This window comes from Terrapene carolina, unplaced genomic scaffold (assembly GCF_002925995.2).
Source record: "Terrapene carolina triunguis isolate 2854851 unplaced genomic scaffold, T_m_triunguis-2.0 Scaffold85, whole genome shotgun sequence".
In the NCBI taxonomy this organism is placed as follows: domain Eukaryota; kingdom Metazoa; phylum Chordata; order Testudines; family Emydidae; genus Terrapene; species Terrapene triunguis.
The window spans coordinates 40,728,573-40,742,272 of NW_020664436.1; the positions used below are offsets into that span (position 1 = coordinate 40,728,573).

General features: G+C 39.6%; 1 protein-coding gene across 1 annotated transcript in view; it reads right to left on the minus strand.

Annotated features, from left to right (window-relative positions):
* Window positions 1-6,081: 6,081 nt before the first annotated feature.
* The window catches only part of PPP1R14C (protein phosphatase 1 regulatory inhibitor subunit 14C), a 70,376-nt gene continuing 62,757 nt past the window's right edge, over window positions 6,082-13,700 (minus strand). Inside the window, exon 4 of the mRNA XM_024200108.3 lies at window positions 6,082-7,410. Within this exon, the coding sequence (XP_024055876.2) occupies window positions 7,336-7,410 (75 nt within the window). The 3' untranslated portion in view covers window positions 6,082-7,335. The remainder of the gene's footprint in view (window positions 7,411-13,700) is intronic.

Sequence of the window (13,700 nt, forward strand, 5' to 3'; positions counted from 1 at the left end):
TTGGGTGTTAGCTAGACTCCACTGAAACACATTTTCAGCCTGAAGTCATTTTCTAACCAGCTTGTTTCTTTTTGAAGAGGATAATTTGTAAGTGTATTGAGAGCAATTGCCTCACACCATGCAACCAAATACAATATTATCCCAGTGAGCAGAAGCCATTATCCCCATATAATCCAGAAAAACACAAAAGTTATCAGCTAAAATTTTATTCTCTAGCCCCAATTTAGTGAAAGTGCATCTATCATTTAACAAAAAGGCCCATCTCTGGATTTTTAAGTGGATGATTATAAACAGAAACGGACTTGAGTTGCAAAATTCAGATTGAGTTTTTAGACATGCCAAAATTCAGGATGTTAAAGTAGGCTGTCCCTCCCTGGCAGCTGGATACAGATGGGCACCTCCACAGAGAACCATTAGGTTCACTGGGCTACATGCCAACCCAAGGGTCTGCTTGTGCAGATCCAGTTGCATGAGCAAGGCCTTAGTTTGGACCTTTTTTTTTTTTTTTCTTTTAAAAAGGCCAGTTGCAGTGTGGCTGACTCATGATTTTATCATAGGTCGTTTGGGGGTTTTTCTTAAAAGCCCAGTAACTGAAGGACATGGTTACATGAGACTCTCAGCTTTCATTTAAAAGTACATTTCAAGCCCTCATCATTGCAGGGGGGAAAAAAAAAAAAAAAAAAAAAAAAAGGAAAATGTGACCCACCCACAACCCAAATTAAAAAACCCAAAGTGTATTTTTTTTGAAGTCTCATGATTTCGGGAGGGTCAGTGGGGAGGGGGCGCAGCACTTGTCTCATGTTTTATGAACATCTAGGGTGGCAATGCTTGGAACATCCTGAGCATAGAGTTGTTCCAATCCTCACTTTTGGTTTGGGCCCATCTCTAGTCCTGCTGTACATCACTGACAACAGCTGCTAGATTTCCAGTTAATGACACTTCAGATTATAGGTATAAAGTATCCAAAAGTTCAGGTTCTTATCCAAGTTGATTTAGAAATTAATATGTTATAGAAATTGGGCTAGTAATCTCATGAAATCAAGCTCACTTGTAGTCAGTTCATGTTTGGACTGGGTCCCATTCGTCTCACCTCCTGTGGCCTTCCCTAGTTCTTATGCTATCACCGCAAAGGACTTGTGATTTAACATGCAATATATTTCTTTCTCCTGTTTGAATTCCTGTTACACAAAGGTGGTAAAAGCAATAAACTATTTTTTAAAAGCCAAGAAGGATCTCCAAATCTGCATTTTAAAAACAAGTTTATTGCCTTCTACACCTTTAAAAACGGAATTTCAACAGGAGAATGAAGTGCTCTTTTGGGTTAGGTCATGTGCCAATTACAGCCATAACAAAAGAACTAGAGACCAGCTAATAAGGTCAGAAAAAAAACCATCTTAAAACTTACAAACCGTTTGCACGTTTTCAGATCCCCCTCGGAATCTGAAGAGCAACAAGGAGGTGGAAAGTTAAGCAGTTATTTGTCAGTCTTTTCACTTAACCCAGCATATTTCCTGCAGAAGCAAAACTGTAGGGGCTCCCCACGTGATTGTTTTTGAAGAGGCTAGCCAGTTATTTTTTAAAAATCAGTTTGTCCTTGTGTCAAGGGTCGAGAACCCAGCCTCGGAGTGATTAAGGACTAAGCCCAATGCCCAGATTCATACGAGAAGACATAATACAGTACAAAAACTGGCAGTTCACACACAAGGTACATCTGAGAACAAAAGGAAAAAAAGATGACTCTTGAGATAGAATTGACACTCTAGGGTTTTATCTATCATTGCAAAAAATTCACTGCTCCTGTTGGTATGGAAACAGAAAGACAGCACTTTTGTAAGTGTAAAGACATGAATCTTATAAACTAGCTACACTTTAAACTCCCCCCGGACTGGTATCATGTAGAAGCAGCAAATATTAACCAGCACTGGACTCCTTCCCCCAGGGGGATGTTTGAGATGGCCAGGAAGACCAAGATTAAGGACAATCTGGATATAGGAGGTATCAAGTTTAATAGGACCAGGTCAAGAAACATTCCAACAATTGTTTTTTCTCCCAGAAAAGGAATAATTCAGGAAGTTGTTAATTTATGATATTGCATGTAGTTATACCTATTAAGAAAGAGACTAAAGTTTAAGGGATATGCACAGGGGAGAGAGAATTACACATTCTTCAAGTTTGAGTTGGCAAGAAAACTCACTGCATTATAAGCAGGTTCTTCAAAAAAATAATCAAGATAGGCCTGTGGGAATGGGGAAAACATATTAATTCAAGCTATGGAAGAATGCACCATGACAAAACTTGAGGCAATAGATTCTAAAACTGATTTGGTTACCTAGTGCTTTGATAGGCTTGAAATTAAAACTAGAACAGAAGGATGCAACTCATTGAAGATCATTTATTACTTGTACAAGGTGTGAAAGTCCTTGAGAGACAACTTTAATTAAGGGTTAAGGGCCAAATTAATCTCTGGTGTAACTACTGTAGTCAACCAAGAAATTAAATCTTTCAAACTGCTGCAGAGGACTTAAATCTCCATTACAATGTACAGGCTGTACCTGCCTGTGCTGCACCTCAAGCAGCATTTTCAAGCCAAATCCAGAAGTGGCAACTAGATGTTATTAATTAGTAATTGTGTGTATTATGATAGTACCCTTGTGGTACCTACCACACACTCGTGATCGGAAGTTTGCCACCACTAAACTTTCCAAGTAACGTAGGCCCCCATTCTTCAACTGGCAGTATGCAGGCATAGGGATCTACCCACTGAGCTAGTTGCAAGATCAGAGCCATATTTGGCAATAGAGTTGTCAGTACTTGCCAGTGTTTTGTGTTGTTACCTACCTGTGGGAGGAGCATGTGCCTCTCCCACTCGCTTATTACTTGGTGCCACCCTCTACCTTCAAGGGTTCAACATTAAGTGCATAAGGAGACTCTTAGCTAGATCTTCCTCCCTCCCTGCTTTGTCATTTTTAATCCCCTTGGAAGGTGACATTCCACCCCCACCGCTCAAATGCCCTCTTTTCAGGATTGCCAACTTTACAATTTACTTCTGTGGGCAAAAGGAAGCTTGCCCCATGACTAGAAGCATTTTTAATAGGTGAGTATTTGGGACAACCAAGTTATCTGCTTTTCTTCTCTAGCACAGGAATTTACTTACCTGCTCTTGTTGCCTCCAAAGTCACATAGCTGGTGTGATTAAAAGTCAGGTGGTCTGGAAACAAAATCCTTGCATGCTCCAGCTAAGTTTAGGCCATTGGGAAGAGTGGATAGTGAAGATTCCACATTGCTTTGGTGCCAGCTACTTCTGTAAAATATGCAAACACTAATGTGGAATTATGCAAAGAACGTACCCTGAAAACCTATGTTCTTGTTGGCAACTCTGCTTGTACACTAAAGAGGCAAAACAAAACTCTGCTTCAATGTGTATTCATTATGGAGCCAATTCAGTACAATTCACTAGCAGATTTTAAAGCCAAAGGAAATTTGTATTGCAGCCAAACTTGGCCCTTTTTATTCAAGTTGCCCAGTTAGGCAGTGAAGATGACTTGCAAGATCTTATTTCTAGTTTCACTAACAGTGTGTGCTATTGAAACGCCACTCAAGTACTGTAAAGTGCTAGGAACACCCACACATACAAAGAGATAAAGCACCATGAGATCTTAAATCAACAAGTTAATTTCTCCTCTCACACCAGTGAGCCAAGGGTAGCTCCATTAAAAGTCAAAGAGGAGAATCAGACCTTGTAGGTCCCCAGGCACATTATACCAGCTGGAAAGAAAGGCTATTTAGAGTTCATTTCTGCTTACCAAACACTTTTTAAGAGTGAAGCATTTTCAGCATTACAGCTGGGGGAGTGGAAGCCCTTCCCAGCGTTGGCCCTTCCATAGTCACACAAATCGGCAAAAACAAAAATCGCAGACATTATCCTTGATTTTCAAAATCAGCTCTAAGGGCATGATTTATCTGTTCCAAACAGTTCTTCAAAGGACAGTACCATTATTTCCAGCAATATCTGCTGTGTGCAAATCAGAAGATCACAAAGGATGCAATTAACGACAAAGAGAGCATATTACACCTTTCTGGCTAATTAACATTTAGCAACATTGCGCATAATTTTAGGCAAAATTTAATATAGTGGCAATTTATTGTTTGTGAAGAACAAACAGCAGCAGCGTAATTATCAATATATTTGTGATTTGGTGTAGCTTTAGTTGTACTATGCTTTATTACCACAGGACTAGAAAGTTTGCCATATCTAAAATAAACAAACAAACAAACAAACAAACCCCTTTATGGGCCAAGTCACAAAATTCAGACAGATTCCAAATACCACAACTCTCAGGGTGTTCAGATCTAGGATGTTGCTACTAATAAGCCAGCTAGATTATTCAGAGAAAGCAAAGTTCTGTGGTGTTTAGAACTAGGGAGTTGTTCTAGGCCCGTCTCCATTAGACACATGAGGAGAAACAGGTATCCAAAGCTGGGAGATAGTAGGGTATAATATTCATCTAAGCCGATATTGTTCCAGTAACAAAATAAATATAACCACTAGTCTCTGTGCCAGTGGTAAGTCTCTCGAACTGGAGTGTCTCTCATTGTCAATACTTCACTGAATTATTACTTTGGAGATTATGAAAAGGTCTCTAAGTGTGTACATGGCAGTACGTTTTCTAGAGGAAGGCATGTGAAAGCCCCTGAATCAGCTCACATAATGCATTCTTTAATGACTAGAAAGGACGACTTTAACTTTGTACCAAACCCAGAATTTGATTTCAGTCTGCAGAGACTATTGAAATCTAATACTCAAACATTTGAGGCTAGGTGGTAAGTTAAAGAAGGTTCCCATATGAGTCACTTTCTTTAAAATGTGGTGTGGTTCCGGACATTCTAACATGTGTCAGTCTGCAGCATATCATCCTGTACAAGGAGCATACGCCAAGACTACTCTCCACATCAGAACAGTGACTTTAGTCTTAAGAGACCTGCAACAGAGTTAAAGAGAAGTATTTCTGCTCTTTTGCTTCTTTATAATGCATTAACACCTGGAAAGGTTTTACTGGATATTTCTAGTGTCAAAAACGGGGAGAGCAAAGGGTAAAACCCTAGCCCCGTTAAAGTCAATGGCAAAACTCTCAGAATTTCACCTGAAGTGGGTCCAGGATTTCACCTGAAGTCTCAACTTCAATGGTTTTGGCTGAGGCCAGCTCTACACTACAGACCTATAACAGTATAACTACATCCCTCAGGGGTGTGAAAAATCCACACCCCTGAGCGACGCAGTTATACCAACCTAACCCCCCGGGTAAATAGCATTATATCAATGCGAGAGCTTCTCCTGCCAACATAGGGAGGTGGATGAACTCCGCCGATGGAAGAAGCTCTCCCATTGATGTAGTTGCATCTTCACTAAAGCGCTATAGTGGGGCAGCTGCACCGGTCTAACTGTGCCACTGTAATGCTGTACATGAAGACGAGCCCTGAGAGACTCTTTTGGAAGATGGAGCTGTATCAAGACATCAAGAGGGACAAGACTTAAAACTGAGCTTCTGTGAGACAAAGTTTTTAAGACAACCTAAAACAGTTTTCTTTTTGATCTACATAGATTCCTGGCCACGCTTGGGATAAAAAGGTCCCCTTGGTGACAGATTCAATACCTCCACTCTACGACTGATGACTGAGAAATTTTCCACTCCAGTTCTTTGGTCATCCAAAGCACATCAGGAAAAGAAAGTTTCATATTCCTAATATTCTAGTGTAAAAAATAAACAGGGAAGGCTTTTTTGAAAGCAGTTTTCAGGCTCTATCCATTAGAGAGCAGCAAATAACTAAATAAAATGATTTTAAAAAATTCTTCCCTTTCAGATGACTTTTAAAAGAAAGGGAATTCTCCAGATAATTTCTTCATGGAAACTCCCCCCTCCAACCCCACACCAAGCCAGGGTATTAGGCCAGCCTAAGCTGGACTGACATGTATTGATCAACTCGTTCCTTCTGCGTATACATCTGTAGAACTATCATTGAATATAGGCACTAGTAGCTTTGGGAAGTGTAGATGTAACAAGAGTCACAAGTTGTTCCATTTATTTGAGTAAATATCTGGTAAATAAAATCATTGATAAACATTACAAAATTAAATACATTTAAAAAAGCTTGCCAGCATACATAAAATTCACAAACATGTATTTCTTATTTTTAAAAATAAAATATGTTCAGAGCACCTTTGATATAAAATGCCTGACTAACTTCATCTACTGGCATATGGTAGCTTACGGAACATCTGGAAAATGTCCTTAATTAAGAAGCGTCAGGGATCCACTGAAAGTATTCCATTCTTGCTTTCACAAGAAAGGAGGACCCATAACTAACAAGTCCCCCTTAGTTCTGAGGACAGAGCTATAAACAAATGCTACACTGTTCTTTATTGAGAGGGGGATCTGCATTAAAACCTCCAATGCAAAACAGTGCTTTTAGTTTGTTCTGGTAGCACTTCTTTCCCCCACACTGTGAAACATTTTTTAGATGGTGATTGACATTTCTCAAGGTATCACGTCAGGCTCTTATACAGTAGGTTAATACAACTCTAACACACCGTGAGGTGAAGAGGAAATGATCTGGCAAAGCATCAAAGTCAATAAAACAATTAGAAGTCTACAAATTAAGCCCTTAAGAAACTCCCCAGTTCTCATATGTTGCTTTCTGTATGAGAAGATATACTGAAATTCTTCACCTTGGTGCTTTAAAATGGATTTATAAAATGGCAGCATTCATTTTGGTATTCTAAACGGTTGCCCTCTGGTAACACGTTTGCTTCAGCCACCATTTAAATAGTTTACTGTAACAACTCCCCTTCCAGCCACGTGAAACAGTATTCACACCCCCACTTTACAACTTATGTACATACAAGCACAAGAAACTTGACATCCATGAGTTAAATGTACAACCAACTAAAAATGTTATCCAACTAGTTGCTAGGGGAAAATAAAAAGGCAATTCTTCTAGCTCTGCAAGTTTACATAGTCTTCTGATTCACCATGTGGGATTGCTGCCCTTCATTGCTATGGCGTGGTCACTAATGCCTGGGTTCTTCACCTGGTTCAATAATCCTTTAGTAGGATAGTTGAGCAGCATCCAAAAATGTTGGTATCCTTGATAAAAAAAATTGACACTTAAAAAAACCCTTAAAAGCACATGAAATAGGACTCCCTTGAGTAAATGTCAAAACTGAACCAAACCAAACAAAAGTTGCTCGGAAAGACAATTCTATTTTAATAAAGGTCTTGTAATCAAAGTCCCATTTCCCTTGCTAGGTTTCTTGTAGGAGTGCTACTATTTGAGTAGTTATATACTCTTCTTTTGAGGGGGGCTTAGCTTTCTCATCCCTCTTATCCGAGTTAGCAGTTCTCTGATAAATTCCTAGGGAAAAAAAAAAAAGATTAGAAATAATCAATATTTTGCATCATCAAGACATCATAGTTTTGGTTTGTATTTTTTTTTAAAAGGAGGAATACTAAAGCAAACTGTACAAGCTTATCCAGGAGATAAGATTTTACTGATAAGGTGGAATTTACATGAGCTCTTGGAGCTATACGCACACTTCCATCATGAAATGGAAAGGAAAAACTCATTCCCTCCATGTGCAATACAACTCAATTGCTATTCATCTTCTACCCTTTTATTACACAAGTCTATTTGACAGTTGTCCACTGAGCAGCTTTTTTCAAAAGCTAGAAGCAGCAGCTCATGTCAAATGTTATGTTTCAAACTTAGGGCTGGTCTCCAGTTCCGTGGTAAATCGATCTAACTTATGCAACTTCAGTTACGTGAATAATGTAACTGAAGTCGGCGTAGTTGGATCCACTTACCGTGGTGGCTACACCTTATGCTTCTCGGGGAAGTGGAGTACACAAATCGATGGGAGAGTGCTCTCCCGTTGATTTAGCGTGTCTTCACCAGACCCACTAAATCAACACTTGCTGCATTGATTGCAGCAGTACCAATCTACTGGTAAGTGTAGACATGCCCTTAGTCTTTCTTTTTTAAAATGTAGCTCTGTATGAGATCAGAGTTAAAATCTAAGTGCAACAAGGTGTTTTCACCTGCACTTTCCTCAAACACAACAGAGGCAATTTTGGTAACCTGCCCTCAAAAAATTTCACCTTCAGACAAAGATCAAGCTCAGGAAATTTCATCCCCAGGAGGACAGTTTCAGAAAGCTACAATCTTGAAAAATATGAAGTTATTATGAAACCTCTGACTATAGTGGTTACTACTGAGAAATTACCGACATTTATGCCACATCTACAGTGGAAAAGCTTGCCAAAAATGTTCCCTTTCCCCATCACTGTTAGCACCACTTTTGCCAAACAAGTAGTCACACTAGGGTTCCCTCTAGTGTTACATGGGTCCCAGAGCCAAACCCCATTTTACCACCTTTTTAAATTAAAGGAAATTTAATTGATGCAATAATAGTGGGTCTGGCTGAGGGATTCTTGCCCACATGAGGTCTCCCAAAGGTGCTTTCACAATTTCTGCGGAAGCTGGGTCACCATAGGTGGGCATATATGTAAGTTTACCTAGTGTAGGCAAGGCTTACATCAGGCAAAACCAGCAACTAACATCTAGATAGAATTTGAGTGGTTAAGGATGGTTTTTAAACTTAAAAAGGGCCAGTGCTGTTTAAAATAATAGTAAACTTATGCACATGGTTGGTCTTTAATCAAGCTAGTAGTCTGACTTCAACGGGTTTTTCTTTCACATTTAAAGACTAGTTATGAGTCACGGGTTTGCAGAAATAGGCCACAATTTAAAATTGCTTTGTTATTATTTATCTACTATTATTTGTATATGATCATAGCTATTAGTTTACATTTAATGAATTCTGGTACAATATCACCTCTTAATACAGGTAAAAATCAAACAAATTATACAAAATTAGTTTATCCCAGAATCAAAATTTTGATTAGATCCCAAAATTTGTTTTAGTTGGAATTCCAACTAATCTGAAGATTTTTAATGTCATTTGAGACTTTTGGATAATTGAGTTTACCAGTAGTGCCATCTGTAGTACTGTAAAAACATATGGTAATTTGTTGACGCAAGTACTAGCACATGTGAGTGTCAGCTTGGCCATTAAGCTCTTAAATACTGAAATATAGCAAGCCAGGAAATAGCTGACAAGATTACTTTCATTTCCATTTTGGAATTGAAAGTACTCAGACCTAGATTTAAAAGATATCTTCATTAATGTCGCTTCAGTGATATTAAATAACAATAAAGCCCTTTGCTTAGCCCATAACAAAAGTTGCACTTCCAAGTTTCATTCCCGGGGGGAGGGTTAGAAATGCCAGTGAACAAAGTCAGCACCTACATGCCACACTGATAGGCTCAAATACACATGTTGAAACCTTGATAAAACAAATGCTTAAGTTTGTTTGCTATCAGGGCTACAGTATTTATGGGAGATGTCACTATGAGTAACATTTATGGTTAGATATATATTTAACTCAAGAGAGGGGTCAGCGTGTTTCTGGATGGACTGCATGAGTCTCAACACATTATTCCAATGCAGTAGAAGGAAAGCAAGTTTCCTCCTGCCCATTTAGAAGAGATTTGATTAGGGGAAGCAGACTTTTTAAAACATGGAATAGATTTCTCCCTCAGCTGTCCCAAATGAAAAACAGTATGCATCAATGTCTCAAACATTGGATTAGGATAGTTTTAGGAGGAGGAGAAATTTTTTCCCCTTCCTTTCTGCCCTATTTGATCAGTCTCCCATTCCCTTTCTAAATGCCTGGAACTTCCCTATCTGCTCCCATAAAAGGCTGCAGGTACTTCTCCTCCTTTGCCCCCTGAATAGGCAGCTGCAAAACATCGAGCTCAGAACTTGGCTGGCTCTGTAACGTCAATGGGACACAAAAGAGCTGATCAGCAACCTGTGTACCTAAGAAGTGAGTAGAGGAACCCTTATAGCTGCACTTCTGATATTGGCATGCTCAAGTTTTCCTATTTGAAATGAGGCCATGGAATTCCACTGAGTCCTCTCTCACCCCTCCTCCTAGAGGAGCTGTTCAATAGTTTTCCCCCTTTGATATCAAATTTAACTATGGCCAGCTTACTTTCAGCTGAAATCTCTGTGTAAAATGAAAGCAAACATATGCATGGGAGATTATGAGCAATCAGTAGAAGAAACACTGTTTTAGAAATTCAAAGAGGGCTTCCCCCTCCTTCTTTGAAGTAGAACCACAACCCTCCTACTCCTTATACAGAGCAAGAGGCTTTCATTTTACATTGGAAATTTCAGCTGGTTGCTGCTTAATACTCCCAATAGAACATCAAAATAAGCTGATTTGGCTGGCTGGTGGGTGGAAAAGAGAAATCCCCAGCCAGATCTAAGCTAAGTGAAGGATGTTGATCAGGAAAGGAGATAAATGAATGGTAATGTGTGTGGTTTAAGGAAATAAATGAAGTTATTAGAAATGATTTCCCCCTCAGGAGCAATTGTATTTGTGATAAGGAATTCTAAAATATAAACTTACGACTATCAATGCATTTGTAGGTTGCAGACACTTCACACCATGCAGTAGTTAATATATGCCGCCGGTATGCAGTGAAGCAAGCTCCTAATCAGAATGCTTTGAGCACATTTTTGCTTTGCACTGGGCATCATTCTGCACCTGATGCCTGCATAAAACTCAGATACTAATACACAGCTGTGCCTTTCTGCTCACATACTCAGCTGTTGTTTGCTTTGAAAGCATGCAAAGAGAAAGCAAGAAGGATCTCACAAGGCTGCAGATTTGTTTTCCTTGGCTGATTGGGAGATGGGAAGAGGAATGCACAATAAACCATTATGAAGCATTTTATAATCACCAAATTAGCTAACTCAATACTTCTGGCACAGCAATGGCCCTTTGCTTTCTTTAAATGCTACACAGAAAGGATTGAAATTGGTTGTTTGCACCTTTTATTCTTTACAGATGTATAAGGAGGCAGCTTAATAGATGGGGGGCTATTTGTTCTCTCCCCCCCCACACACACACATCCTCAGAAACAGGTTTCCCACTATTTACTTTTACATTAGAAATTCTGGTTCTCTCTACCTTGTTTTTCTTGGACTGCTTGATTGACGATGATTGAGAACTGGTAGGTTTGACAGTTACCATGCAAATGAAAGCTGATTGTGTTAAAGAACCTGATTTTTTTAAAAACCAAAACACTTCCCTTCCCAGGTTTTGTTAACATCTATTTAACTCATATGCCTGAGAAACACTCAGGAACAACAGTTCTGTTAAGAATCAAAGGGCTAAGAAAGTTCGCTCTTTGATATCTCCAAGGAGTCCCTGCCTGCAGCAAAACTTGGCACCCCTCTTATTTTTAAAGAAGAAAACACAAAGAACCACACTAAGTAAGGCCTTTATTTTCAAAGCAGTAAAAAAAGGCACAAACCTCATTTATTTTCTTTTGAGGTCACCTGTAAACACAATTTGTTACAAATGTGGAGATCCCTGTTAATGAACCATGGGAGGCCATTGTTTCTAGAAGACATGCCTTTCTAATTCAAGAGAGCAAATTTGCATGAGAGAGAGTGAGACTAAATCTATATTTCATTTGAATTCATTTATATTCAGACCTTCAGGCATTTTCCCGGTCTCCCCCCTCTAACATTTTTCCTAGAATCAAAGGCATGCAGTTCAGATAAAGCAGAATTTTTTAAAAAAAGATGAAATGCTAATTCAGCAAGAGGGGAAATCATTTCACCTCTCCCCTTTGGAGGTGTGATTCACTGTTTTAATGACCAACAATGAATTCCAGGTTTCCGGTTTAAGTTATTCCAATTAGTTCCAGAGTCTAATTGGACACCATCCCAACAGATGTTTCTCCACATGTACAAGATACTTGTGATAAGATCCTCTTATCCTAGAAATACTTGGAATCCTATACAGAAGCATTTCTAGTCTGGTTTACTAGACAAGCCAAATAAAGGGCAGTATTCATTCGCACAAAGTAACCTTTCCCTCCACAGTCTTAGCTCTCCACAACCAAGTAAAACTCCTGATGCGGTCATTGAGCAACACTGGCCACAGGCGGAGGACATCCCTTCAGAGGGACACTGATCAGCTGGAGCAATACAAGAACAGCGAGCTATTGCTGTGTTGGTCCCAGGACATTCAAGAAGTTGGTCCAATAAAAAGATATTACCTCACCCACCTGGTCTCAATAAAGGAACAGACTGACAGGTCTTTACACAGGTGTGTGGGGGGGAGAAAATATACAAAGCCTCAGCTGCCAGCAGTGTGCTAAAGATAATGCAGGGTTTGTTTCCGCTATGGTCCCTTGGTGGAGCGGGGTGGTGACAGGTGCCTCAAAAGGGGAAGGAAGGAGGTGGAGCCATGGGTCTACTTTCTCTCCCCAATCTATATTGGTCCAAAGTGTGAGTGGATAGCAGTCCTCTTGCACACTAAGCTGCTCACGGAGACATAATCCCTTCCTCCAAGTTGTCCAGGGAATAGTGCCACTTCATTGGGACTGACCTTTCCCATCTCTATTGTGGCATTTAGCCAGTGGCTTGCACAAGGTATACCCTGAGTATTCCCACACCTTCTGAACTATTCATAGGCACTGCTGTTTCTTCTCCCCCACACAGTGCACCAACATCACTACAATGGAAACACATTTCTGGTCCTTTGCTTATGTTTGTGGTATTAAAAGAGTGCAAATCTAGTGCTCTCCAGTGTCACTGTACAATATGAAGCAGATTCTCAGCCGCTGCAAACTGCCATACCTCCATTTACTTCAATGGAGTTAAGAATTTATGTACCATCTGAAGAACTGCCCCTATGTTCTCTATACTCTGTTTGGATTACTGCATGTCCTCTCTTGTAAAAGGTGCCTTTCTTTGGTGTTTAGTTTCCTACTTGGTTTTGAACAGTAAATATTACAACCTTGTGATTAAAGATGAAACAACAGTAACAAGTTCAAAACTTCAAGGCTGCAGCAAATTTATGATTTTTTGGCTTTGAGGTTGTAAACTTCTAGTTTGAAATTGAACTTGCTGGCCACATCTGTAGAGTAAACTGCACAATATGTGCATTGTGTGAGGCATTCCCAAACACGTGGCCCAAACCGTAGTCCAAAAGCTTTGTTACAAAGCTATCATTTCCTCTAGTTAGAAATTAAACTTGGAAAAATAGATCTGTAGGGAAATGCCAGCTCAAATGCATTCTTCCCAATGCAGGACTGAAAATTTCTGAAATGTTCTAACTGTTCAAGTAGCCAGGGGGTACTGACTAAGTCACTTAACTAATAGAGTCCTGTACTTTCTTTTGCTGACTCCACTCACGGATGTAGGATGTTGTTCAGCACATAATTTCCTGCCCAAGAGCTGCAGTGAAGGGGCAATTGCACCTTTGCCATTAGATACTGTTTGACTGGTTGAAAAATGCCAATAATTCTCAAAGTTTCCAGTGAGAAGGTTTTTTTTTTTTTGACGTTTCCACTCAGTGCTTTTGATTTCCCCCTGCTTTTCTTCCCTTCCTCCCTTTTCTCAGTGGAAAATAAAGGGTAAAAGGAAGAGTAAAAAGACAAGTTTTCTAGCATTTTGTCAAAAACAAAATTTCAAGAGAAACTGAAGTTTTCTATCTCTGGTATGTGTACACATACACACCACCCCAGTCAGAGACGGCCTAGACATGAATTACCAACCT